The 24,989-nt window shown below is 46.1% G+C and overlaps 1 protein-coding gene across 1 annotated transcript in view; it reads right to left on the bottom strand.

Moving 5' to 3' along the window:
- Window positions 1-6,283: 6,283 nt before the first annotated feature.
- The window catches only part of CYTH4 (cytohesin 4), a 21,041-nt gene continuing 2,335 nt past the window's right edge, over window positions 6,284-24,989 (bottom strand). Inside the window, 15 exon segments of the mRNA XM_026862893.1 lie at window positions 6,284-7,454; window positions 7,780-7,934; window positions 8,763-8,834; window positions 9,210-9,286; window positions 9,733-9,844; window positions 11,569-11,717; window positions 12,275-12,387; window positions 13,024-13,104; window positions 13,481-13,599; window positions 15,880-15,946; window positions 16,295-16,395; window positions 18,703-18,785; window positions 24,141-24,143; window positions 24,578-24,737; window positions 24,739-24,793. Of these exon segments, the coding sequence (XP_026718694.1) occupies window positions 7,382-7,454; window positions 7,780-7,934; window positions 8,763-8,834; window positions 9,210-9,286; window positions 9,733-9,844; window positions 11,569-11,717; window positions 12,275-12,387; window positions 13,024-13,104; window positions 13,481-13,599; window positions 15,880-15,946; window positions 16,295-16,395; window positions 18,703-18,785; window positions 24,141-24,143; window positions 24,578-24,737; window positions 24,739-24,793 (1,420 nt within the window). The 3' untranslated portion in view covers window positions 6,284-7,381.

Genomic DNA, 24,989 nt, shown 5'->3' with positions numbered 1-24,989 from the left:
CCCCCCCCCCCTTAAAGTCCCTCTAGCCTCTTTGTGAAGCACACAACGTTCTTCTGCTGAATGCCCTCTGGAGAGGAGGCCAAGTAGCCCATTATGTCCTGAATATTGAAATCATGGCTTCAGAGCACAGTGATGCATCTGGTGAGGAATGTTGAGGGCTGCAGCAAGGAAAACAGAGCTCTGCACAAAAGACCCCTTGTACACTGTGATCATGATTTCAGGTTTGCCAACCCTCCCATCTCTTTCCTTCCCTGATACCTTGCTGTTTATTCTGGGTCTATTACTGCCTCCAGAATTTATATTTTCCCAGTCCTGTACCATCTCAAGTCCAAGCATAATCACATGAGAGGAAGGGGATATCTGTGGCTCAAATTCAGAAGACCTTCCCTTACCCTGCCACCAAAAGCCACAGGATCCTTTCCATGCAGAAAATAAAAATACGCAGAGCTGTCTCTGTCCCCCTCCCTCCACTGAGGGTTGATCCTGGAAACCCTGCTGTAATTTGAGGTGCTTTTTGAAGTCAGAAGGCAACAAGCAAATCACTGTTATCCATGTCCCTTCTCAGGGAGAGCTGTGTATCTTTTTCATTTAGGTAATAACAGGCTTTTGGTGGTGCCTTCAGCACAAACCTAAGCTGCAGGTGAGCAGCAGGAGATGAAGACTTTGGCTCAGGTTTAGCAACTCACTTTCCACTGATAATAGGGGTTTTTCCCAGAGCTCTGCCAAGGCAGAGTGAGTCTGTCCGGGTAGCAGGAGGGCAGGCGAGGCAGCATCCCTCATCAGAAAAAAGGAAGAGGGGGATTTGTTGAAGGTGAGAGGACAGTAGCAAGTTTATGGAGAGGGATGAGGAAAGCACAGAGTGCAGAAGGCACTGTGGGAAAGAGAAGCCAGAGAAAGAGGTGAAGTGAAAGGATTAGAGCAGGGGGATAATAAAGGGGAGAGAATGGGAGATTCTGGAAAAGAGAATAAATTTGGGCAAAGATGAAAACTGTTAAATTTCTGATGATGATATAAAGTACTCAAATTAGTCTTTATCGGGGAAACAAAATATTAGATTTCTGCACACTTTATGCTATAGTGGAGGAAGGGTCAAATACAAGCTCCAAGAAATTCCTGACTGTTACATGACTTTTCAAACAGTTGCAGGAGTTTCTATTTCTCTCCCTATTATTTTCTCACTCATGTTGCAACAGAATTAAAAATGAGAGAGCACACACCAAGAAAAAATAAAAAAAGAAAAAAACCCAACCCAACCCAAACCAAAACACAACCAAAAAACCCCTAAAAAACTAACAAGTTCAAACTCAGTCATGGGCTAAGTTTGTTAATACATCAGACTATTTCAAGGTATCTCTCCCCAACAAGTCAATTTAAAAACCTTTGGTTTTCCTCACCCAGAAAAGGGTTGGATACAATTTTCCATGTGCTGCAGGATGGTTAGACCCTCTGGACCTTTTCCCCAATGGGAGGTCTGTGAACCTCAAAGGAGGCTCTGATTTACTTGTGAATGTGATTCCAATCAGATGGGGCTTCACTGTCACTCAGAAGCTTGCTGACTAGCAACATATATTCATAGAACTGATTAGATATTAATTGCACAAATCACCACCTCTTCAGCCAACCCCAGGAACCTTGCTGCCACCCATCATAGTTAAAGAGGCAGCAGAAAATATCTTTTCTGTAGGTCCCTTAAGGTCAGCCTAGTACATCAGGAGGAAGAGGGGACTGTTAAATGCCTCACCTTGCAATGTTCCTTAACATAGACACCACAGACCTTCCCCAAATTCTGCCCCAGGTGAAGGTCTGTGTTCCCACTAGTGTAGCCTGCATGGGGCAGGAGCCCTATGGTCTCTGTAGACCTCACTGCAGTCTGTCCTGCCTCCCTCTCCCCATATACCACTTGCTGTGCAACCCCACAAGGACTGTCCTGCCCTGCTTCTCTGTGATCTCTGTTCTTCCCTTACAGATTGTTTTGCCAGGACCCTTCTGCAAGGAGAGGGCAAGGAGACGCATTGGGCTGTGATGCATGTGGACTGTGTGTGTACCTGTGTATGCACAGATGTGCTTGGGTATGTGTGACTATGAGTGCGAAGGACACATCACACAAACACCCCCCTATACCTGTGTTTGTACTCACATGCAGAAAGGAACATGTAACCCCACTTATTTAGCAAGGTAGAGGAACAAAGACATGCTGTCCTAGAAGAGCATATGGTCCTTTCCCTGCACATGTTGTGCCCTTGAGGGCCCAGACGCGGTGGCCACCTCACACCATCTCCACCGTCTCTCTGAAGTGTTGGGCTGGCATGTCTAGCAACACTCTCTCCAACCCCATGGAAAGACGAGAGCTGTTGTGATGTGGAGTGCTCCTTTGTGGCTAACACAGTGGCTGCGGTAAAGGTTGCAGGCTGTTCAAGGGATGTCATACCTTACTTGTTCCTGACATTTGTGCTGCCCCTGTTCTGAAGCTGAGGCGAAACCCTTGTTCTTGTTGCTGCAAGCCCTTCTTCATCAACTACCCACCCACACAAGACCAAGATCCCTCCACGCTCCATGACTCTGTAGACCCTTCTGTTCCACTACACACAATCTCCTTGAAGTTAGCTCAACAGTAGTAGTTTGCCTTCAGGAGCAAACTGATATCTGTATACAGGCTCACACACAGAGGAATGTGATAACCTGGGACAGGCCACATTCATTTTCTTCACACAGAGGCTGCAGGATTGGAAATGGCATGGCAAGATGAGTCTGCTGCACACCCCTGTCACAGGCACTTAGAGCACAGCCACTACAGATGTGACAGTAGTGACACACCAAGAAACCCTCATCAGGTCTCAACCCCAGTCTGCCTGGGCTTTCTTCAGTTCCCTAAACTGAACCTGTCAGGCTGGAGACAGAAGTGAGCCGGAACAAAGTGAAGAAGAGAGGCCATGGCTGAGAGCCATCCTGCCCTCTCGCTTTTTTCTCTGGACTTTCTGTGTGAAATGCATATTCAAAGAAAGTTTTCAGAGGAAGAAAGTACTTCATTGGGTCCACTACCCTCAGGTAATGAGTTGCTTTACTGCCACCAAACATAAGGGATAGAAGACAGGAGGAACTGTTCTTGTCAGATCTACAAATCTGACTGCACCATTCAAACCAGCTTAAATACACTGGGGCTGTGCTTCTTTCCATACAAATGACCAGTCTCAGATGGTATGAAGACTGGGTCTTATGCCTCTGAGGCCCTTGTGATAGCCTCCTGTTCCTCCAGGTTTATGGTACAAACTGGCAAACCTGTCAACCCTTCTTGGTGGCAATCCCTACACTGCTGTTGAGGGGTGAGCTGTAGGGGGTCACAAGGCGTATGACAGAATTAAAAGGCTGGCAGTCCCACTCCAGATAACCCTGTTTAGCTAGCAGAAAAAACATTCTTGATTTTCTATTTGTGCTGAAGGGTGTGTGAGACACAACTGAACAGTTTCAGGCCTGCCAGAAATGGACAGTATCACAAACGTATGCTCCCACCCCATCACTAAGCATCATTCCTGGCCAACTCTTTTGCAGAGTCTTGTTTTCTCTGTTTGCTCATGAGCTCCCATCACCAAGGGCATTTATGCCCTGGAAAAAGACAGGTTCAACTCATGCCCTTTGATTGGTTCTGAATCCATAATTCAGTCTGCTCTGTCTCCATTTGTACATTGTACTCCCCCTCCACCTTCCAGAAATTTTCTCTATCCTTTGCTAGATACCTAAGCTGTACTGAATGAGAGAGACTGCTGGCTCTTCTCACAGCTGCTCCATCTCCGTTGCTGCAAACAGTTTCTAAAATGCCTTTTTAACCTGTATTAGCCTTCCAAAATAGAGCTGATAAACAGGGGACAGGAGAAAGGGAAGAAGCGGGGAGGAGGCAGGATGCAGTGATGTAGTCTATTCTACACATCTGTGGTATTCTCCTCCCAGCCCTTTTATGAAAAGAGATGGACACTTATTATGAAGGCGAATTACTGGGTGGGCGTAGAAGTCCTTAGGCAAGCAGGGAATAAGTGTCAGTCTTCCGTCTGCATGTCTGTGTGATGCCTATGATGAGAAGGAGGAACCCATCTACTAGATAGATAGCAATCTGTCCAATTTAGTAGCTGAAGGGCTCTGTATATGTCTGTGTGTATGCATTCATGTGTGTGGTGCTGCAGTTGCCCCTCAACATAGGGAATGTGTGATGGTGGCCAGCAACACATTCCCTGGTGGTGACATTCTAGTTGCACAAGTTGTTCCCATGATAAATTTGCAATGGCTCCAAGCACAGCTGTCAAAGCACATGGATATGAGTGAGGGTCAAGTTTTATAGACCTGTCCTGAGACACCCTGGCCAATACCAAACACATTGGTATTCAGCAGGCATGAGGTCAAGGATACCACTGGGACAGTGCACATGTTGCATTGCTGGTGGTCAACACAGCACTGTTCACAGCACTGAGGAGATTGAGGCATGGTACAGCAAGAAGTTTGGAAATTAATTTTCTGTGCTGGAGCCAAGGAAAGACAATGGAAACTCAAACTTACTGTCTCTCTCCCCACTTCAGTTTCTAGAGAAAAGAAACCTTGTCCATCTCTTCCCAAGTCTTGCGGTTAGTTTGATGGATGGGAATTACACAATTGCCTGTCTCTGCATTGTTTTGCCTCTTACAAGTCATCCTTCCCACTGTTATAATCAGACAAAGCCAATTTTTATAGAAATATATATTTTTATTTGGGTTCAATCGATTTAGGGTGGGAAGCAATAGGCAAAGCAGCGCTGGGTGCATGGAGAGCTGCAGCTCTGCCACACGTGCACCGAGTTCCAAATCCAGCGTTTTTTATACTCTTGTGCCATCACCTTTAACCAATCTGCTCCTGTCAGATAGTTGTTCTGCTCTTTTCCATTGGGTCATTTGGGTTGCTGGGGTGCATGTCCTCCTCCTATTGGGTCTTTTGAAAGTCTCGAAGCCTTGGTCTCTTGGCGAGCTTTTCTCCTATTGGATCTTTTAAAAGCCTCATGATCTCATCCTTTTGGTGGGCTGTTCTTCAGACAGCAGTTACATGTCAGCTCTAGGTGGGGTTTCTGAGACATGGTTACATTGTTCCAACCGAATGGCACACTTTATATTTAATTGTTTAACTTTTACAGATCATTCAAGTGTACCGACCCACCTTGCCCAGCCTAGCAAATTAGGTACAATAGTTTATTACAGCACCCGCCTTGCTTAACTTAGCAAATTAGTTACCATAGTTTATTACACCACCATGTCCCAGCTAGGAATAATTCTGTTCTGCAGTGCATGGGTATCTGGGGGAAGAAGGGAGGGGAAATGACATAAGCAGTCTGAAGAAAATGGCACGGTTTTGGGATGAGGTGTGACTGGGAAGAGCTTGGATAGACTGATGTCATAGGAACGATCCGGGTAAACTCTAGGGGCAGCTTGGCCTGGGTTCCCTCACACAAGACCAGGTTGTCAGTAGAAAGGAGAATCCAAGCTACATTTTGATGGCTTTTGTCACACAGAGCATGAGCATGAGGCACTAGGACAGACATTGCTCACCCAAATCCTAGGCTGTAGGGCATCTTTCACCAACCAAATATATATTTATATTTCTTTTGCATATATTGGAGATGTTGCCAATATAAGAGGCCATATTCTGACTTCTGCCACCTCTGGACATGACTCTGCCTCCCTGCACTGAACGCAAAGCAAGGGTGAATGTGTGTGCGCACACATGCACTCTAGAGCAGTGAGCAGCAAATTCACTGAGTACCACATCAGTGACAAAGAGATTCAACACAGGAGACATCTGCAGGCGTGAGCAGAAGAAAACCTTCATGTTCCTTCTCTGGGCTGAGCCTGTGCTTCAACTCCAAGATACACTCCCCGCCTCTTGAAATTTATTCAACATTCCTGTGGCTTGGGCAAAAATAACTGGAATAAATAATCAGCTGTGCTGGCACTGCTGCAGATTGCCTAGTAGATAGAGCCCTCTTCAGGGAGAAAAAAGGCAAGAGACTGAGACAGTACCGGTGTTTACTAGAAGAGACCCAAAAGGCAACAGATGAAATAGCAATAGCTTATCATGTCCTTTGACCTTGCATGTATAATTGTCTCTAGCAAGTCTGATATTTGCCTCCATGCTCTTCCGTTTCCAGTGTTAAAGGTCCCATCACCTTTCCTCTTGTCACATTAACTACTCCTCCCTCCTGCACTGCCCAACAGCTGCCTGCTTGTGCCAGCCCACCTGCATTTTGGGTGCAGTGCAGTGCTGCGGTGGTGCTCAGGCTGCTTTTCTAGGCACAGGAACGTGGCACTCTTATCTCACATCCTCTGTCTTTATCACTAAAACAACCATGTTACCCTGAGTTTTGGGCTTGTTTCAAGCCCTTTTATTTCTTTCTTTACCCTTGAGAAAAAAAGCCCCAGACTCCAGATGAAGCCAATGTATGAAGATGGGAATGCCTCTGTGTGTTTTCTTGTGAGTATGGTATGTATGCACCTCCAATTTTTCATGCCTTCTGGCTGCAGGCCTTTCAGATACAATGCCCAAGCCCTGAGGGTAGTGCAAGGAAGCAACCTTTGCTGGGGAGCAATCAGCCAGGAGGAGAGCTAGTGTTTGGTTTTCTTCCCTAGGGAGACCTGGGTTGATCCCTGAGTCTCAAAACAGAGAGACAAAAGACACAGGGCTGCTTCCCTGGTCCCCCAGCCTCTCTACACTCTTATCTCCTTATCCAACATCTTTAACTTTCTAAAACCTATGGCAGTTACAGAACAGGGAATGACCAGGATTATAGCCCTCATAGGAAGAGGTAGAGAGGGCTCTCTTCTGAACAGAGGGCTTCTTTTCTTCCCTTAGCCTCTGGTTTCACAGTGAGGTCTTAAATATCAGTGGCCCCTTTTCCTACTACACATCTGTTCATGGAAAAGAAATCACTGGGGCTTTTCTGCTCTGTAACTGACTGGACCATGCTTGGCTGCTCTAAGAGCAGCCTCACAGAAAAAATATCCAGGCCTGGTTTGATGGGAGGAAGGGCTAGAGACATTCTGAAGACATTTTTGTCTCCTCTTAGTTCCTATCCTACATGGCTCAGGCTATGTGGGAAAACCCAAAGGCCAGTTGCTGTTGAGCCTTTACATTTGGATATGGGAAATGCCATGTCCATGGTTCTGACAGCCCTCAGTGGATTGCACTCTGCACCTCTGCCTTCAGTTTGGAAATAGAAGAAGCAAATCTGTCAAGTTGTCCTGTCAGTCATCTTCCTGCCAAGTGGGAGGCAGAGGGAACCAGTGCTCCCAAATTTCTTCCCTAGAAGAGCCCAGCATGGGAAGGAAGCTGTCCAACAACTACATCTTCCTGCTGCCAGTGACCAGGTCAGGGCTCAGTTTCTGCTGGCAATCTTTTTCTTACGGGCAGAGACCAGATCATAGAAAGGATCCTGTGTGATGCTGGTCCTGGAAACAAGAGGAAGTGGGAGCAAAAGTAAGAGTATTAATGCTGGAGAATGGCACAGACAACCTAACTGAATTTGCAGAGACACCACTCACCAAAATGTAGGACAGGAGATCTGCAGACCCACAGCAGAGAATTTAGCTGTGGCTAGAGATTCTCCAGAAGGGCCTTGAAACTCTTTGAAATCAAGAGGTAGCACAGGTGCTAGACTGTAAAAATTGCTTTCCACCCCCTTTTTCAAGCTCTGGTAGCATGAAAAAAACTGCATAAACTGCATGACCACTTGTCCCTGGGCCAAGCTCAGGCCTTCAGTTCTGGTCTCCTCACCGTATTGCCTCAATCCACTCATCACGTTCTGCTGGTGTGGCTGCTGAGATCTTGTAGGACTGATGCTTGCCTTCAACCACCTTTCCATCCCCATCTGTTTTGCAGGCTTTGATCTTCTGACCTTTGCAGTTGGGATTGAAGAGCTCAAAGCAGTTCTGTCAGGAATAAAATGGAGCATTAGGGGAGGACAGGGTGGATTAAGGAGACTATGCTGCCTTGAATCATGGGTGACAGGCTGAGAGAGCTTCCAAAGGAGAGGAGACCATTCTGTCTCTGAAATGCAACAGAGCCTTTCCATCCCCACCCCAAGAATTCCCCTATGAGTTAGATCTCCAGGCCACACCTCTTAGGTAAATACATCCCTCTTGTGAAGGGCTGGTCACTAGAACAGTCTTTATGGAAAGATGGAGCATCAACAGTTATCAGAAAACACCTTCTGGGATCTGCTCCACTCATTAAGATCTCTCTCCCTTTTAAGTAGATGCAACATCCTCTCTTCTGCCTGCCACCATACAGATAAAAAGCACTTTTCCCAAAGTCACGACACATCAAAACGTGGGTACCACCAAATGATGCACAAAGAGTTTAGCTTCCTGGGAAAGTTTCTGAACACCACAGCACTGTCTGGTCTCCATAGGCTGTAACTCATTATGGAGAGCACTGGAGAGATAAATTGAACCCACATCTCTTGGTGCAAAATGAGTAGGGAGCCAGCTGTGTGTACTCATCTCTGCCTCCCTGCACACACAAACACTCGTGAAAACAATACAATACAGCTATCCAAAAGACAGGTCTCTGTTCACACCAGATCTTCGCTGGTAAAATACAATCATATTTAGATAACAACATGTTTAGATGGGGAAGCAGTCTGGAATAGCACCTTTGCTCTGAGAAGCATGGTAAGAGTAGGGTGTGTGCACCCTCTTTTCCCTCTGACCTCCTGAGAGCCTGCACTGGCAGAGTACCAAGCCACAGAGACTTACTGGCTTTTTGGGATCATCTGCTTTCCGGACTGATAAGTTCTCCAGGGGTATAATGCCCAGAGGCTCTTTGTCCTGAAAGCAAGGAAACATGAATTAACACCCAACATGCTCCCCACACCTATGCCACTATTTAGAGCCTCTCTGATTTCCCAACATGTGCTTTTGCGGGGGGTGACTAGGGCAGTGTATGCCTGGGGAGACCCCCTCCATTTAGACACTGGGGAGCTTAATTAGCAGGAGATCACAGCAATAGCTGCATTGTCCAGCCTCTCTCCTCCTCGAGACTAGAGGCGAGAAAACAGCATAGGAGAGAAGGGGGGTCTGAGTTCAGTCTAGGAGCATAGGGTAGAAGGGAAGAGTTGCTCCCTACCCTTTCCTCCTTCTTGGCCCCTCAGAGGCTCATAACTACCCAGGACACAGTTTCCCAGTTGGGAGTTGAGCTTTTACCGTAGTATATTCAAAGTAGTAGAGGCAGTTATCGGTCAGAATGAACCAACGGCGTTTCCAGGTTTTCACACGTCCTCCTTAAGGCAATGAGGTTCAAACTCCATTAGTCACACATTTTGCTGTCCTTCCCCTCCCCCAGCCCCAAGCTCCAGACATGCACACACAGACATACCCTCCCAGCTCTCCCTGTAGATCAGCCCCAAGGAGGTCACCATGGTGCTCACCGCTGACGTGAAGCCATATGGTATACACTCACACACACAGGGAGCCAGTTTTGCTCTGATGGAGCTGGGAATGGGGAGGGATGAGGAATATCTTTTTGAGCCCCTTTTTGAGCAGACAGAGTCTGCAGGAGCTGGGAGGAGAGAGTAGCCGGCTGGTTTCAACAGCAGGTGTCAGCCTCACCCCACCACAGCAGACTGAAGGGAAGGACAGCAGAGAGCTGGTGGATTCCTGTGGGAGATTTGTGGTGGGAGATGGGCAGGTGGTGAATTCAGAGAAGTTAGGGGAATCCTCTCCCTACCTAGTTTCAGGAGCCAGCCCTCACGGTTAGGGTTGAAGAAAGTATGTGTGAGGTCATTCCCATCATCCTCTGGTATGGAGAATGGCTCATTCTTTATGCTCTCAAACAGATTCTGCACCAGAGCATTGGTGGGGGAAAGAGAGAAAGAAAAAGAAAGAAATTTCTGACAGAGCTTGTACACAACTCTTCTAGGTCCATCTGGTTCATCACTATGTTTCTGCAGGGGCAGACAGGTGAAGGGGGAGGTGAGCGGGCAGTGAGCACAGGGGGTACAACAACTCTCAGTCTACATCTCACAGGTCTCAAGGGGGATCACCAGCTTTTTTCTGCATCCTGTGTCAAAAAAAGTGACCCATTTTGGAAAGTCACAGGCACAAAAGTGAGCACCCCCATTAAGATAGGCTGCAGCAACCAAACCCAGCATGTCACACTAGTGCCACTATGGGTAGTACTAAGGCACTGGGGGGATACATGACATGGAAAAGACTGCAGCCTCATTTAGGCGCTGGCTTGGTGGTGCCCAACACTCTGCTGAGAACTTGTATGTAGAGACCAACACACACATCTCCATGACTACAAGGACGTACATTTCATAGAACCAAGGCTTTTGCACTCAGGGACACAAAGGATGATATTCATAACAACAGAGTGACAGGGGAGGCAGGTCACTAGCTTTCAAGGGGTATGCAAATATTGCTCACATCACTGAATTTTCCATACTTTATTACACAAATCCCAAGCCAAGAAAAAAAAAAAAAAAAAAAAAAAAAAAAAAAAAAAAGAAACGAAACTACAGGCTTCTGCACCTTCCCTCAAATTGCCTGAAAGAAATGACACTCTGGAGAAAAAACTAAAGTCTTTGCCCTGAGGGGATGCTGCTCAGCAAACCCAAGTGTGGGATGTAGGCACCCTCTTTGATACAAGTTATTCTCCCCAGATTGGCTGGGTGAAGCTAGACACATGTAGGCAGGGTGGCCACCTCTACCTTGCCTCATAAGACAGGTCCCATGACTGCTGAGACTTTGAGAAAAGGGTAGTTCCAGCTTTACCAATGGATGCATCCCCTGTCTCTGTCTCCCCCACACTGCAACTTCATCCTTTGGGATCAGACACCATGGACCTGCTGAGAGCTTGACAGATGCTGGAAGAGATGCTGGAAAAGACCCTGACACTCATCTGGGGCTTCTTGGTTCTACTCACTCAAAGATATATCCTGGTGTAAGAGAGACCAGGCACTGGTGTCCTGACTGATGTGAACACTGGAATCAGCTGAAACATTTAGGTACAAAAAGGAAAAGGGGTTCATAATCTGGGCCATGGTGACATTGTCTCACACACACGGAGACACAAGAAACAGACAATCTCTTTGCGGGCTAGGACTTTCAAATCTGGCCAAAAGAGTTGAGTGCCCAGCTACCTCCCACAGAAGTGGGTGCCCCATTCACACAGCCTCATACCTGCACAATACACAGATACCTGCAGCTCATGTCTTCCTCTCTCACACAGTTACGGTATCTGTTCTTCTCTCACACAGATACACTTAAAAGCTCAACTTTTCTTAAACTGACACTGCTACTCCCTGAATGTCTCCAGCCCCATCTTTCTTGCTTCATGTCCTCACTAACAAGCATGTGTGCAGCCCCTCTCCAAAGCAGTTTCCACATTTTCCAGCTTTGCTTTTGTATGTACTTCCCTTTTACTTGTGCAGCCATTCACCTTGTATGGCAGAAGGTCAGTAGGCCTGTATTACACTGAGACCTGTGGAACGTTGCTTCTCAGTGGACCCCAAGACACAGAGAAAAGAGGGACTGTTTAGAAAATGGGATGTCTCCTTACCTTTAAGAGCTCTTCTGGCAGGTCCCCTCCCTTGTCAATGCCTCTGTTGGTGGATACAAACCTTTCAAAGGGGGGTTTGTCTTTCACATTGGGGTTATGCAGACTGGTGTTAAGCATGATGATAGAGAAGGACAGTATATAACAGGTATCTGGCAATGAGAAAGAAAACCAGGATGGGTGGCATTTGTCTTAGAGGGCAGCTCAATCCACACCCTAACAGGTGTCTTGGTTTCCAGTCACTGGAGAACAGCATTATCCTCTCAGCTGTAGGTAAAAAGGGAGATGTCCCCTCCGCTAGGAGAAAGAGGGAGAGAGTTGATCTCTTATGATGGGGGTGATTCCATCCCCTCAGGGTAATGTGGCAAATCGGGTAAATCTGGTCTGACAGTGGCTCTACCAGCAGGAAAGTTTCTACAGACCCATGTATGTCAGTGCTATCCTTGCTGCAATGAGGTGTACCTCAGGTGGGGCTGGGAGCACTTCTCAAGTTATTTCCTATGGGGATGGACTGGAGCACAATAGCAAAAGGAGGACTGAAGACCCTCAGCCTGTTGAAAATCCTCATAGGAACTGGACTGTCTCCTTCAGCTTAAGGGGAAACACCCACACTTCCAAGTGATGCCCTCTGTGGTTTGTGAATGGAAAAGGAAGGTTCCTCTCACTAGCAAACAATGGAGCTCAGCTTCACAGGCCTTCCCATAACTACCTGTGGACTGGAATACTCCCGGGTTACATTTGCAGTACCAGTTGGCAAAGGCCTCCATCATCCGGTCAATCTTCTGTGCTTCCCCAGGCAGCCGGAAGCTCCATAAGAACTGTCTATCAGGATCAACATGCCAGAGAGTTAGTCAGATCGAGTGCAAGGGATATTTATACCTTCCCGCAAACCATGGGACACCATGAAAATAAAATGTCATCCCATCACACTGGGGTGATGCCACAGTGCATGAAGCAGGAGCTCTACTCCTTTCTCTAGAAATTAGTTAGGTTCATCAGCCTCAAAGACCCTAAAAGCAGGACGCAGAACTAATCATCCTGGAAATCATGGCTCCTCTTCCATAATGAGTGTCCTGTAAGGCAGCAGAGACCTCAAGATAAAAGAGTCCTGCCAGGAGACTGGCTTATAGGACAAGAGTCGCTTTGTCACTGATATAACTAGCACTGTGGACAGACATGTTTCCTGGTGCAAAAAAATAACATGCCCGATCCCCCCAGCCATTGAAGCCACAGTGACCCACTTTGATTTTCCCATCTTCTCTGCACAGGGCCAATCCAGTCAAGGGGCCAGGAAAAGGTGTTAACACCTCACAGCAACAATCTTGGCACTAGAACACAAAGCAGGGCCTTGGAAAGATCCATTTCAGCCCAGGAGGTCTTCACAACCTTCCTGGGTGGCAAGACCCAGTGGCTGAGCAGGCTTCTGCTTCATTCCCTCCATCCTGCATGCTCACTCACCTCAGTGCCTGCACCAGGTTGAGGTTGGCAAACTGGTGACATGCCACAAAGGCTTGGAGGATTTGAATGTTTGTGGGGTCCCTGGGAGAGGATAGAAGGAAGAGATCAGAATAAAACTTTGACCCTGCTCAGTTTGGATGCCCCTTGGTTTGACAACATGCACCTGGCTCCATCCCAGGCACTTCCCATCTACCAACAAGAAGCCAAGACACACACTCTTGTCTGGGAAGACAGACTCCAGTACAGTCAGGAGGAAAGGTAGCCCATACAGCCAGTCTTAACCACGTTCCAAAGACCCGCCCTAGGGTGCACTGCCCACCTAGCCCACTGCAATTTGAGGTGTGCTCAGTCTTGGCACTTGACTGAGGTCTGCCAGGGGTCAATTAAATGGTAGTTGGTAGGGGCCAAGCAGGACAGGGCCTCCAAAGGGCCACCTCATCCTGGCTGCGTTGCTCACCTCCCACCCAGGTAATCCCCAATGGCTGTCTTGTTCAGGCCTTCACCCTTGTGGAGGAATCTGGCAATCTCTTGCAGGTCTGAGGACAATACCTGGTGTTCAATCAGGTACTGGATCCCCTGGAGAAGGAGAAGAAAGACAGTGAAGTAAGACAGCTCTGTGGGCTGATGAGAAAGTAGGACCTCAAAACCCTGATATCAGCTTTCCTTGGCTTTGATGATGTTACCTCTTCTGTTACTCCTGAGCCCCTCTATGAGAGGCCACAGCCATGTTCTCACCCTTATTCCATCCCTCTTCATTCACCATGGTGTGTCAGTCATCCTTCTATTTCATCCCTAGATTTGGATAAATGTGTCACTGGGATGAAAACTCAAGCAAACAAAAAAGGACAATGTAGGTTGAAAGTCCAAAAAGTCAAAGTCAAAATAGTTCATTTTAACATTTTCAATCAAAATATCTTAGCGTTCTCTTCCTAAATGTAATCTTTTTCTGAATTAACTTAAAGAAAAAAAAATGTTTAAAAGAAGATATAATAAAAAATTTTACTCAGACAAAAATACAGGCTTGAGACAACATAAAATTATTTTTCCCTAAATTCTCTTCTATGCCACAGAGAAGTCTGCAATCTTTTCATCTCCATGCTCGCCAGCCATTAAGTATGGAATATGTTTTTTTAAGGAATATCGAGGGTCTGAGTTGGGCTGCTCAAAGAGTCAACATCCTATTTTAGAGGTAATTTCATGATTTTCAAAGTCACAGAAAGCTGAGGTTTTGTTCAGGTTCTTAACAATGTCTAAAACTCTCCAGACCACATTGCAATTTTCCTCACAAAATACAATAAAGGAATGAAATTTTTTTTAAATCTATCAAAATGTTCTACTCAACTGAATCAATTCACTTTGCCTTGTAATATATAAGAAACTATTTCTAAAATGCCCCAAAGAAAAAGCAGTTTCAAAAGAAGAATTTAAAATGTTTGTGAGATTTTTCCACACTATTTTTCTTTCATTTTCCCCAGAGAGAATTTTGGTAAGATCAATTTCATTTTGCAAAGTATTGCACTGATGATTTTCCAGAATAAAATGTTTCTCCCAAAAGGTTTTCTTCTGTCAGATTCCTAACACTTACCTACTCTAGCCTCAGGAACTTGCCATGAGATCTTGGAGATAGGAAGTCATTTAAAGTATCAGTATTGCAAGGATGAAGTATAACCTTAGCAAGGAGGGGCAAAGAAAGTTCCTTGCATTGAAGCACCTCTTAGACTATGGCATGTAGCAAAAAGGAAGAAATGAACAGAGATCTGCATAATATAGGTACATAGTATAACATTTTGACCAAGCTGATTGGCATTGAACTAATAAAGCTAAACTGGTTTGGGGTCAGAACTAGTTCAGGTATTTCTGCACAGTATGGCACAGTTTCACAGAGAGATGCCTCTGGGGCCTCAGACCAAGGTCGGATAGAAAGACAAAATGAAAGCTGCTCTCATGCAAACTCTAAGTACGGATATCACTTCTCTGAGACAACTCCCACTAGCAGAGGGATGTCCAGGGGACTGGGAAGGACTCCAGCTGTGGTGTGGATACTGGGGAAGACATCTTGAGGGTCTCAGCAGGGCAGAGGAGGAGTCATGAAAAGCTGGCACTCAGACCAGACTCAGCCACCCAAGATGTTACCTGTGGTGATTAGCTGACAGTGAGCAAATGTTCAATCGTATCTTGTGGTTTTCCTTATAGAGCTCAAAAAATGGTCCACCAGTGAGAAGGAAGGAAGAATAAACTATCTTTCTCAAATCTCTACTTAATCATCTCTACTTAATCTACTTAATGACAATTTTAGAGCTTTCTGTAGAGGCCTGAAGGCTATGGTGTCTGGATGCCACTGGTCAGAGTCCCAGAAAGGGAAAAACCTGGATTCACTCCACCAGTACTACCAAAACTACTTCCAAAATGACAGAGGCAGCTTGTTCTGTTCTGAATAAGCGAAGGAACCTGACACACTCTCAAAACTTTTCACCACCTTCTTACTTCATCTTCTTCCATCACACTAAAGCCAGTTCTTAGCCTCCTACAGGCAAGAAGAGCTAGGCTGAAAGAGATTTGTCTATCTTGACACATTGGTAGTGTTAAACCATCCTCTATTGCTCCTAGTTTTGGGTTATATCTGATGGGATGGCCTATAGACACATGATGGGGAAAGGCAGAATGGCTTGATCTTATTCAGGAACCTTATTCAGGGACAGGATTGAGAGTGCTACTAACTAGCACCTTAGTGAGGTAGGAAATCATCCCTACAGTCCCATCCCATAGTTCCTTTGACATGGGTGGCTGCAAGTGGACCAGTAGCCAACAGAAGCTCCTCCTCACAGCTTTCTCATAGGTGGAATGAACAGATCCTACCTTTGCAGGGTCCATGTTGAATTTTTTCCGGCCCAGGGACAGAAGTTTATCCCTCTGTGACAGTTTGCTGCAAACATGAAGAAGAAAGAAAGAAAGAAAGAAAGAAAGAAAGAAAGAAAGAAAGAAAGAAAGAAAGAAAGAAAGAAAGAAAGAAAGAAAGAAAGAAAGAAAGAAAGAAAGAAAGAAAGAAAGTTAAACTTAGAATAAAGGGCCATGTTTCAATTTACTCACAGGATAACTCAGATATCTCAAGGACAGGTCTCTGACTATCCAGGAATAAAGAGAAATCTTAGAGAAGGGTATTCTTGGCCTCATTTCCCTGTTCTTGTGATCCAAATCCCATTGGTGTTCTTGTTTTCTCAACATCAAGAGAGAGACTTTGTAAACAAAGGAATACTCATCTTGTCCCACTTGCCTGGTCTGCTCCCCAGGATTATTGTCTGCCTCTTTCCTCTCCTCTGCATTTTGGAAGCGCTCAATCTCTGCAAACACTTCAGAAATCTCTTCCTTCAACTTCTGCAAAAGAAATATCAGGAGAATAAAGGCAATGGAAGGAAAAAGAACAGACACCTACAGAGCATGTCTTACTTCTTCTCTCAGTCATAGGAAAAGGACAGGTCATATGGTCATGACCAGCCAAGGATGTCTATGAAATGGGCACTGCTCTGGGGTGACCCTGCTGGATTCTAGATTAAAACAATGGGAGAGAGGGGCAGAGAGATGTTCTCATGTCTGTTGTTAATCAAGGTTGGAAAATCAAGCTTAGCCAGCATGGAGAGTGTCAGTGAACTCACCCCAGTGTTGATTTCAGTTCCTCAAACAGTGTCAGATCTGACACTCCTTCCATTATGACCATTTCCTTCTAGCTTTTACTTTGCATAGCCCTGCTACACATCCAGGCAAGAGGAAGTGGAACCGGTGTCTGTGAGGTCAATATGAACCTGAAGTGGCCACATTATGAAACACAAATTTTTTAACACACCTATCATTCAAATATCATTGAGCAGATACCTGTTTTTTAGGTGGAAAAAGAAGAAAGGAAGAGTAAAAGAAGAGTAAACACTGCCAAATTTAAAAAAAAAAAAAAATCAATTGTAGAGTTCAGTTTCCATTAGGCCCATGACAGACCATGGCCTTCTTGGCTGGATATTCTGTGTTACCAAGGAAATGAAGATGTCTGTATCTCCTTGCTTACATCCTGCAGTTATGGTCCTCCTTAGAGCCAGAATGCATCACAGTTCTCTTCCAGGAATCACCCAAATTCTTCCCCATGCAAACCAGAATAGGTAGGGCAAGAACAGTTGTTTTATGACAGATCTTGCATCAATGAGGAGTGAGGATGTGGCCACAGTATTCATCCAGATAGAGAAACCGAAGTTCTCCAATATCCCATAATTTAAAAGAACTTCTGGATTTCAGTTTTGCTCTGGCCTTCATCTTGTTGTGCTTCATCAGACTCCAGAGCCAGGAGTGTTCCTTACTAAGCTTTAGGTATTGCACAAATGTAACAAAGACATTATCTTACCTCCTGAATTTCAAATTATTATCAGTTTTGTTGTTGTATTCACCGCTGTCTTTTGGCAGAGTAACCCGCAAGTCTAGACCCATCCTCTTCCCTCCTCCCTCTCCCACCACCAGACATCCCCACTAAGTCTTTGTATTAAAGGGTATTGCTAGATACTTTCTGAAGAAATCCACCTGGGAAAATGCCTCTAGTTCTAGGTACTCTTTCAACTAAACTCATCGTGCTCCATTGGACAATTCATACCCCATTGGTTAATAGCTTTGGGATTTAGAGTATGGGTCTGTGTACTCTAGCAGCTTTTCTCTGTCCATAGTGGATAAAAAATGTAGTATTCTTATTAAAATATCCTGCCTTGTACAGTGCCCATTGCTTATTCTGAGAATTGATGAGATAAGAACTACAGACAAGCAAACCACATGCACATAGACTGTTTTGCAAGAAGGAAGAAGACACTGTTCTGATTTGCAGTGGAGATGATGAATCTGGAAGCCTGAGAAGTAATAGGTAGTTTGGCTTAATCCTTTACTCTGCACAGGAAAATATTGCACCTATTCCCCAGGCATCTGGACATCTTCATGTTGTGGGGAAATCACTGCAAGCCCAATCATTCAGTGCAATAAGCTCTCTCTAATGGGAGGCCACATTCCATGTGGAGGTGGAGGCAGAACAGAATAGAAAGTGTATGGCACTATGCATGACTGCAATGCGGTATTACTGACTGATTTTGAATCTGCTGCTTTCAGACATTTTAGGAGTCAATAGAGAAATGTTTGGGTGGAGAAACTTGTGTGGAAGGTCCTGCCATCACACCTCTCTAAAGAGACAAGATCCTTAATGGAGGACTTGTTAGAGGTCCATAAACTAAATAAAAGTTTGATAAAGACAGGGGGATACAGCAGGTAACTAGGACTGATATGTCATTAGCAGGTAATCGGTAATTTAAAATAATCATAAATGCTGAGCCAGATCCCTGCTAGTGTGTCTTAGTAAAGTCATATTCATTTCCTTATCCTAAATATGCAATCCCAGCTCATCCCTGCTAACGCGCTGACCAGCTTTTCTCAAATATCCCATTAGGGTAGTTGATGACTCCTGCAGCAGAGAGTACCACAGGCTGAACACTGGCGGCAAATATGCCAGGGCAGCCTGAAGTTCAGAATTCAAGCTGGATCATGCCAGAGCAAATGACTCCTGTGCAGAAGCACTTCTGCATGATCTGGACTGTTATGTTAAGGCACACCTTGGTGAAGACAGTTTTGAGAAGGTTAGGTACACAGGAAGAACGGGATGTTCCTTACCTTAATGTCCTCCAAAAGCTCCTGTCTGTGCTGCCTGATTATCTCTATTTCAGCCTCTTCAGCCTCACTCAAGTCAGTTGACCCTGGAAGAACAAAGATGTCTGTGAGAATAGTACTGGAACCAACATATCAGAGGAAAAGCTGCCTCCACATTTCAGTGCCTATACTTTCCTAGGGTCATGCCACAGCAACTTTGATTTCTGTGTTTCAGCATTTATGTTCCCTGTTGTTGGAGCCACTGCACCTCAGCTTTGCCCTGCAAATGGTTCTCAGTCCAGAGCGAGCAGCAGAGACCCATATATCCCTTCTAGCAGCAAGATGCTACACTGCCTCCGATCTAACCCTGCAGCCTTCTACCCCACCTACTCAACTAATTTTGCTCACTGCAAGCACAATGAAGAGGTCTTAGCAAATGCTCTTTGTTGGGTTTTATGTCAGTCATCTCCATGTACTGAAAAACTGTGACCTAAATACTTCACCTACATCCAAACCTCCCATGAAGAGCCATGGGCTTCATGGACTGATCCATCCTTAGCTAGTCAGAAATTACTTAAGAGAGAAAATTGAGGTTTTTCAGGTCTGAGGGCAGGATCTGTGGGGATGAAAGCCTTGCTGAAGAAGGAGCATCTGTGGGAGGCTGTTGTTCTGTGGACCACAGACAACACAGAAACACAAGTAGGCTTCCTTGTAATGTACAGGAAGTTAAACAGATAACAGCAGAGTCAAGGTGACCACAAAATGATTCATAAAAGACCTAGAAGAATTGGGGTGACAGCACTGCTGCTAAATATAATTCAGGTGAGGCACAGTCTCTTCAGCAAGGAGGAAGAGGAGGCTGCAGCCCTAGAGAGGCAAAGCAAATTGTAAGCCCTAGGAAAAAAAAACCAAACAAATGAGGGTGGGAGCACTGGAGTTCCTGGGAGGTCACTGCAGAACTTGTGGACAGGATTCTTGCTGCAACTAAACACTTTGAGACAAAACTTCCCTAGGAAGCCAGGTCAGGTCACTGAATGCCTTACTCCACTATTTCATAAGCCAAAATCCCCTGGGCCTCCAGTCTTCCTGGAAAAAGAGGAAGTGGCATCAGTTGCCTTGGAAATTCTTAGTGTGGATCTCACATGCAAAACAACAGCTATAAATATGAGTGGAGAAAAAGAGGAAGGAACTAGTCAAGACATACAGAAGGAAAGGGGGACAAGGGTAGTCATCTTAGAGCCCATATGCTTCTTTTCTGTCATTGCCACAACAGCTCAGAGAGACATGTCTTCCCCAAACCTAATCTCTCCCCCATCCTCCCAGCTGGTTGAGTTTCCATGTGTTAAGTCTGTCCTATTACTTTTCTCAGGCTGCAGCTTCTCTCCCGTCACTCCCCCCGCTGTTGTCAATCATTGCATTCCCTGAAGGGAGGCTGCTGATCCTCTGGGAGGAAAGCACTAGGCAAGGAGCCAGCATGAAGCCCGGACCCATGTCCCCTCCCACCTCTGCAAGCAGCCCTCACGAAGAGCTGAAAGCCGGTCAAGAGGGGAGGAAAATGTGGCATCCAGCAGCTTGTGACAGCCACGTCTGCATGTGAGGGGAAAACAAACAAACAGTAACAGCAACAAAAACCCATGCAGTTGCTTTGCTGCTTGTTAGGCAGGTTGCTGACTTCCCCTTGAATGTCAGCCCTGCGCCTGTGAGCGGTGCCTGGGTCTTTCAGCTTACTTTATGTTTCCTGCCATTTTGGTATCTGCAGATGAGTGCAGCCTCTCAGTATCCCCAGATTTAGCTCTCTCACTCCTATGGGGGCTGCTATATGTGGAAACACTGGGGTGATTCCTTGACAAATTACCACAAAGGGCCTTTTTCCTGTGTTTCATACCACAAAAGCACCTTAGCAGGACATACCTGAGGAACTTCTTTTACCTCACCCCATCAGCAAAGTTTGTGGTGAGGCTGATTGTTTTGCTTCAGTTGTTCTCTGTTTACTGAAGCAGCCTAAAGCATCTCAAAGAGACGTGAGGCTCCCAGAGGACACCATTTCTCTCACACAAGCTCCACTGAGCCTGTAAATAACCCAATCCCCCTTCCTCCTGAACATCTGAGAACCTTAACTCCCAAGTAATTTACCTGTCCCTTTTGTCAGAATGAGAAAAGTGTGGGAAGGACTGTGTGTGTGGCAAGGGTGGGGGAGAAAAAGCATACGAGACGTGGAGAAGTGAAGGGTATCAAGGGATAAAATCAGGAAAGGGTGACATAGTAAGAAAAAAAATGTATGGGTGAAACTTTCAGAGCAATTTAGATTGAGGTGCAGAGGGGGTCCTTGTAAGGTTTCCTAAGTTTATTAAACATCATAAGTCCCCATTTGTCTTGGAAAATAATTCTGGGGTCAGTGCCTGCATGTTACTCCATTTCCCTAACGGAAAGCCTAATGCTCTGCTCAAGGCTGTTTTGAGGTCGTTCATCAATGTTACTGCACACACTGGGGTCTACGGTTAGGGGAAGTGAGCACAGAAGGCTTGTTTGTGCAACCAGCCACAGAAAGGCAGCAAAGCAGCAGAGGCAGGTGGGCAAGAAGCAGATGAGATAATGAGAGGAGGGTGCTTTGCCTTTCCTTCCCTCTCTGCATTGAGAACAAGCTGAGCTGGCAGGAGAGGGACACTGAGTGAAGTACCTCCTGACTGGCTCCAGACACTTACAATGGCAGAGGGAATTCATCCCTGCACTGGGGGACTGAGGAACATCTTCAGCCTCATCCAAGTCCTCCATACCACCAAGTTCCACTTCCCCCTAGGGCTAAGTCAGGTCACAGATGAAACACAGGCCTGATCAGGATTCTCTGCACATGGGGAAATTTCACCCTGCAAAAACACCCGCAGGTTTCAGGGGGACACTGTCTGCCAAAGCAATGGCTGAAGTCTTCCAGTTCAGTCACAAGACATAAAAAACTGGTTAGCATCTTCTCCAGAGAGGACATGAAGTTGCTGCTTGGAGTTTATTTTCAGAGAGCAAATGTTGAAAGGAAAGCACATCAGTATCACATTTGTGGGGCTTACACCTGCTCCTGAGGTTGTTTCCCCACTCTCAGGGCAGACCCAGATAGAAAGACCTGTTAGTTCCTCATTAATTGCACAGGCTTGTATTTTTAGTACTGTCACTCAGAAGAGACTTCAATTTCGGTTGTTGTAACTTACGCCCTCAACCTCCCCATCTGGAGGTCAGGTTGGAATTATGCAAAAGTCTGGGTACTCTGGGTCCTGCAAAGAGTACTGTTTGGTGGTCTCATTTCCCATCGCCAAGGGCTGTGCAGAGCTGTCCAGGTGCTAAGTGAGGCTTTCAATCCCAGGCAAAAGTATATAAATAGGAAGATAGTGTTTGAAGCACAGAAATAAGTGGGAAGTGACTACCCAGAAGAGCTGGAAGGATGGATTGCAGAAACTATAGGTGAAGGTTATGACAAATGACTGCATCTGTAGCACTGTTACAGACCATTTCATGCTACTTACCTACCCACAGTGTAACAGCAGATGTTCAGCTGTCCCATTTGCAAGGTAAGGTAGAGCTCTGAGTGTGTCTGCTAAAGGCTTTGGGCACCTCCAACCATGGCAACACACAAACAGAACAGCTTGATAGGCACATTCTGCCTGGATGAGGCTGTCTGGTGGAAGAATTTCACCTGAAATTACTTTTATTTTTTGACATGGCTGTTGTGTCACCTCCAGCACCACCAGCTCCTCAGCCAAGTACCAGGGTGGTACCAGGCAGGTAACAGGAAGCTTTCCAGCAACTCAATTCCCTCCAGCCGAATCTGTCTCCCTCCTGCAGCCACTCCACAGTTCTCTTACAGCTTGTGTCAGAAGAAATTCAACATGGACCTCACACAGGTTTAATTTGCACATTCCAGCTATGGGGGGAAAGGTGTGAAGAAGAATTTATGTTGTCTCCTGGTCCCCTTATCCTACATGACAACTTAGAACAATCAGGATAGCTTCCAGCCATCTTCGCCTATGGCTCTCACCCCACACATCCCAGCATGTGATACCATGGCACCAGTCTGCTCTCTCAGCTCCACACACCCAGCTCAAGGATTTGGTATACTGGCTCTGTGGCCTCACCCAGAGAGTTGCTAAAGGGTCCTGAAGGAAGCTGAAAGAGGACATCCACTGCAGGAGGAGCAGCCTCCCCACAGACATAGGTCTCATCTCCACGCAGCTGTGGTGGGCGGGTACCTGACAGGACCATTGTGTCCTCAGGTAGGAGTGACTCCAAGAAAAGGTGTACGTGCACCTCTGACCTTCAGGAAAGTGATGCCGCAACCGAGCAACTTTAAACACATACGGTACTCTAAAGCTCACTGGAAAACTGCATCTGGCAACAGCCTCGGCTCCCAAGGTAGAGCAGCAACAAACAGGCGCACTTTCCCACACAGCTGTGAAGTGGTAGGCTGGGACTGAGAAAAGAGTCAGTCACAAACCGCACATCTCTTCAGGCATTGCCTGTCTCCAGGCTTTCCCTCTAGCCAGAGCTGAGCAAACCTGCACTGTCCCTGAGCAGGATCTCATTGTGGTATTGTAGCGTGTAACTTTCAAGACATAATTAACTCAGTAACACATAACTTGAGTAAATTACTGTGTCAGACCATCAGTTCTGAGAGCCCCAGTTTCTGTGGAAAGCACACCTAAAACAAGTAGCAAAACATGACGTTACCCCTCTCCTCCTGCCCAACTTGTCCTGCAGAAGCTTTGTCCACAGTTGCTTTCAGGTGGTGAGGGCTGGGTGATCTGAAGATACCTACTTTCACCAACATTTATAGCCAGATGCTGGCAAAAGCTCAGCTCCCATAGGTCCCACCAATTTCCCTGGCAAGCAAGGCTAGTATGTGGTTTGAGCATGCCCTTTGTTTGTCAACCCACATAGGAGCAAAAAAGTGCAGAACAATTGATGAAACTGGGCACTGCTTTTTCCTTTTACTCTGTGCTCTATATCCTATATGCAGAAGCCTGTGAGGACAGACACAGCAGGGCCATTGCAAGATGGTCCCTTTATTTCCTGGCCCTCTCCTTCAGCCTATTCCCTTTTTGCTCTCCCTATCTGCTGCCTTCACACAAACACACATTCAGAGCTTCTTCAGCCAGAGGCAAGAAATGTTCAGTCTGGCAGTATGCCTTTCCATGCTGAATCCCAACCACTTTATCCACCACCTGCCAAAGTAGAAAATAAAACCTGAGATCTATCTTGGTTCCTCAAGATGCAGCTTATCTCCCCTAACCCACATCTGCCTTTTGGGATTATTTCTGGACCAGGCAGGCCCACCTGCAGGTCACTTGGAGTTCATAGAACCCTAATTCAGTCATTTACCTTTAACATGGACACAAACAAGAGAGGTCCCATTACCAAAAGCCTTGCAAGCAAGTTGCACTGGGATACCCAACTGTGTGAGAGACTCTGCAAAAGCAAACTAGCTCCTAAGGCCTGTAAGGAAACACCACTGAGGAACGTGCAAGCCATGAGAGAGTTGCATGAAGAGAAGCCAAAGCCTATAGGTGCTCATCCCAAGTGACACATATACCCTTGATACGCCTGAGCCAGTTTCCAGCTCAGCTCAGAATCACCAGCACGAGGAATCACAGCAGTGGATGCTCTCATCACAAAGGCCATTCAAATCAGTGGGAAAATTTCTCCCAATGTGAAAGGAGTTCACTTACAGGACAGCAAGTAAAACAAGAAAAAAGCCTAATGCTGAAGTCTGACAAGCAGTTAATGGCACTACCAGGGATCTTCCACCATCTCATTCTGCAGAGCCGCCAGCCACAAGATCTACTCTAGCTGCAGAGATTTTATGGTGCGCTCTGCACAACCCTCACAGAAAACAAGGCAAAAGATGGTTAAGGCTTACCATGACAGAAGTCCATTCTGAAGAGCACAAGATATTTTCAACAAAAGTGTTGTTCCTCCTTTCTTTCTGCTTGTTCAGATGCTTCACAGAACTGAAACAACTTGGAGCCAGTGGCCAAGACTGTAGCAGCATTAGGGGGGCGGGTTGCCTTCTGACTCCACCCTTCCTTTCCTCGTCCCTCCACCACATCTCATGAGCTTGCATCAGTGAAGGAAACTGTATGTGCATATCACTATGAGCTAACAGGGACTCCAAGGCTATTTCTGAAATGCAAATCCACAAATGCATTTCCATCCCAGCAGCTTTTTGGGGAATCTCTGAGCACACATCTCTGTCTGAAGGGACTGAAATGAGCAGCAAGAGGCTGACAGTACTTTGGACTTTTGTCTGAGATGCTCCAAGGAGAAAGGGA

This window comes from Athene cunicularia (genome assembly GCF_003259725.1).
Source record: "Athene cunicularia isolate RWA chromosome 1 unlocalized genomic scaffold, athCun1 chr1_part2, whole genome shotgun sequence".
Lineage (NCBI taxonomy): Eukaryota > Metazoa > Chordata > Aves > Strigiformes > Strigidae > Athene > Athene cunicularia.
Note: the sequence above shows the minus strand (reverse complement) of the source record. Positions and strands in the feature narration are given on the sequence as shown.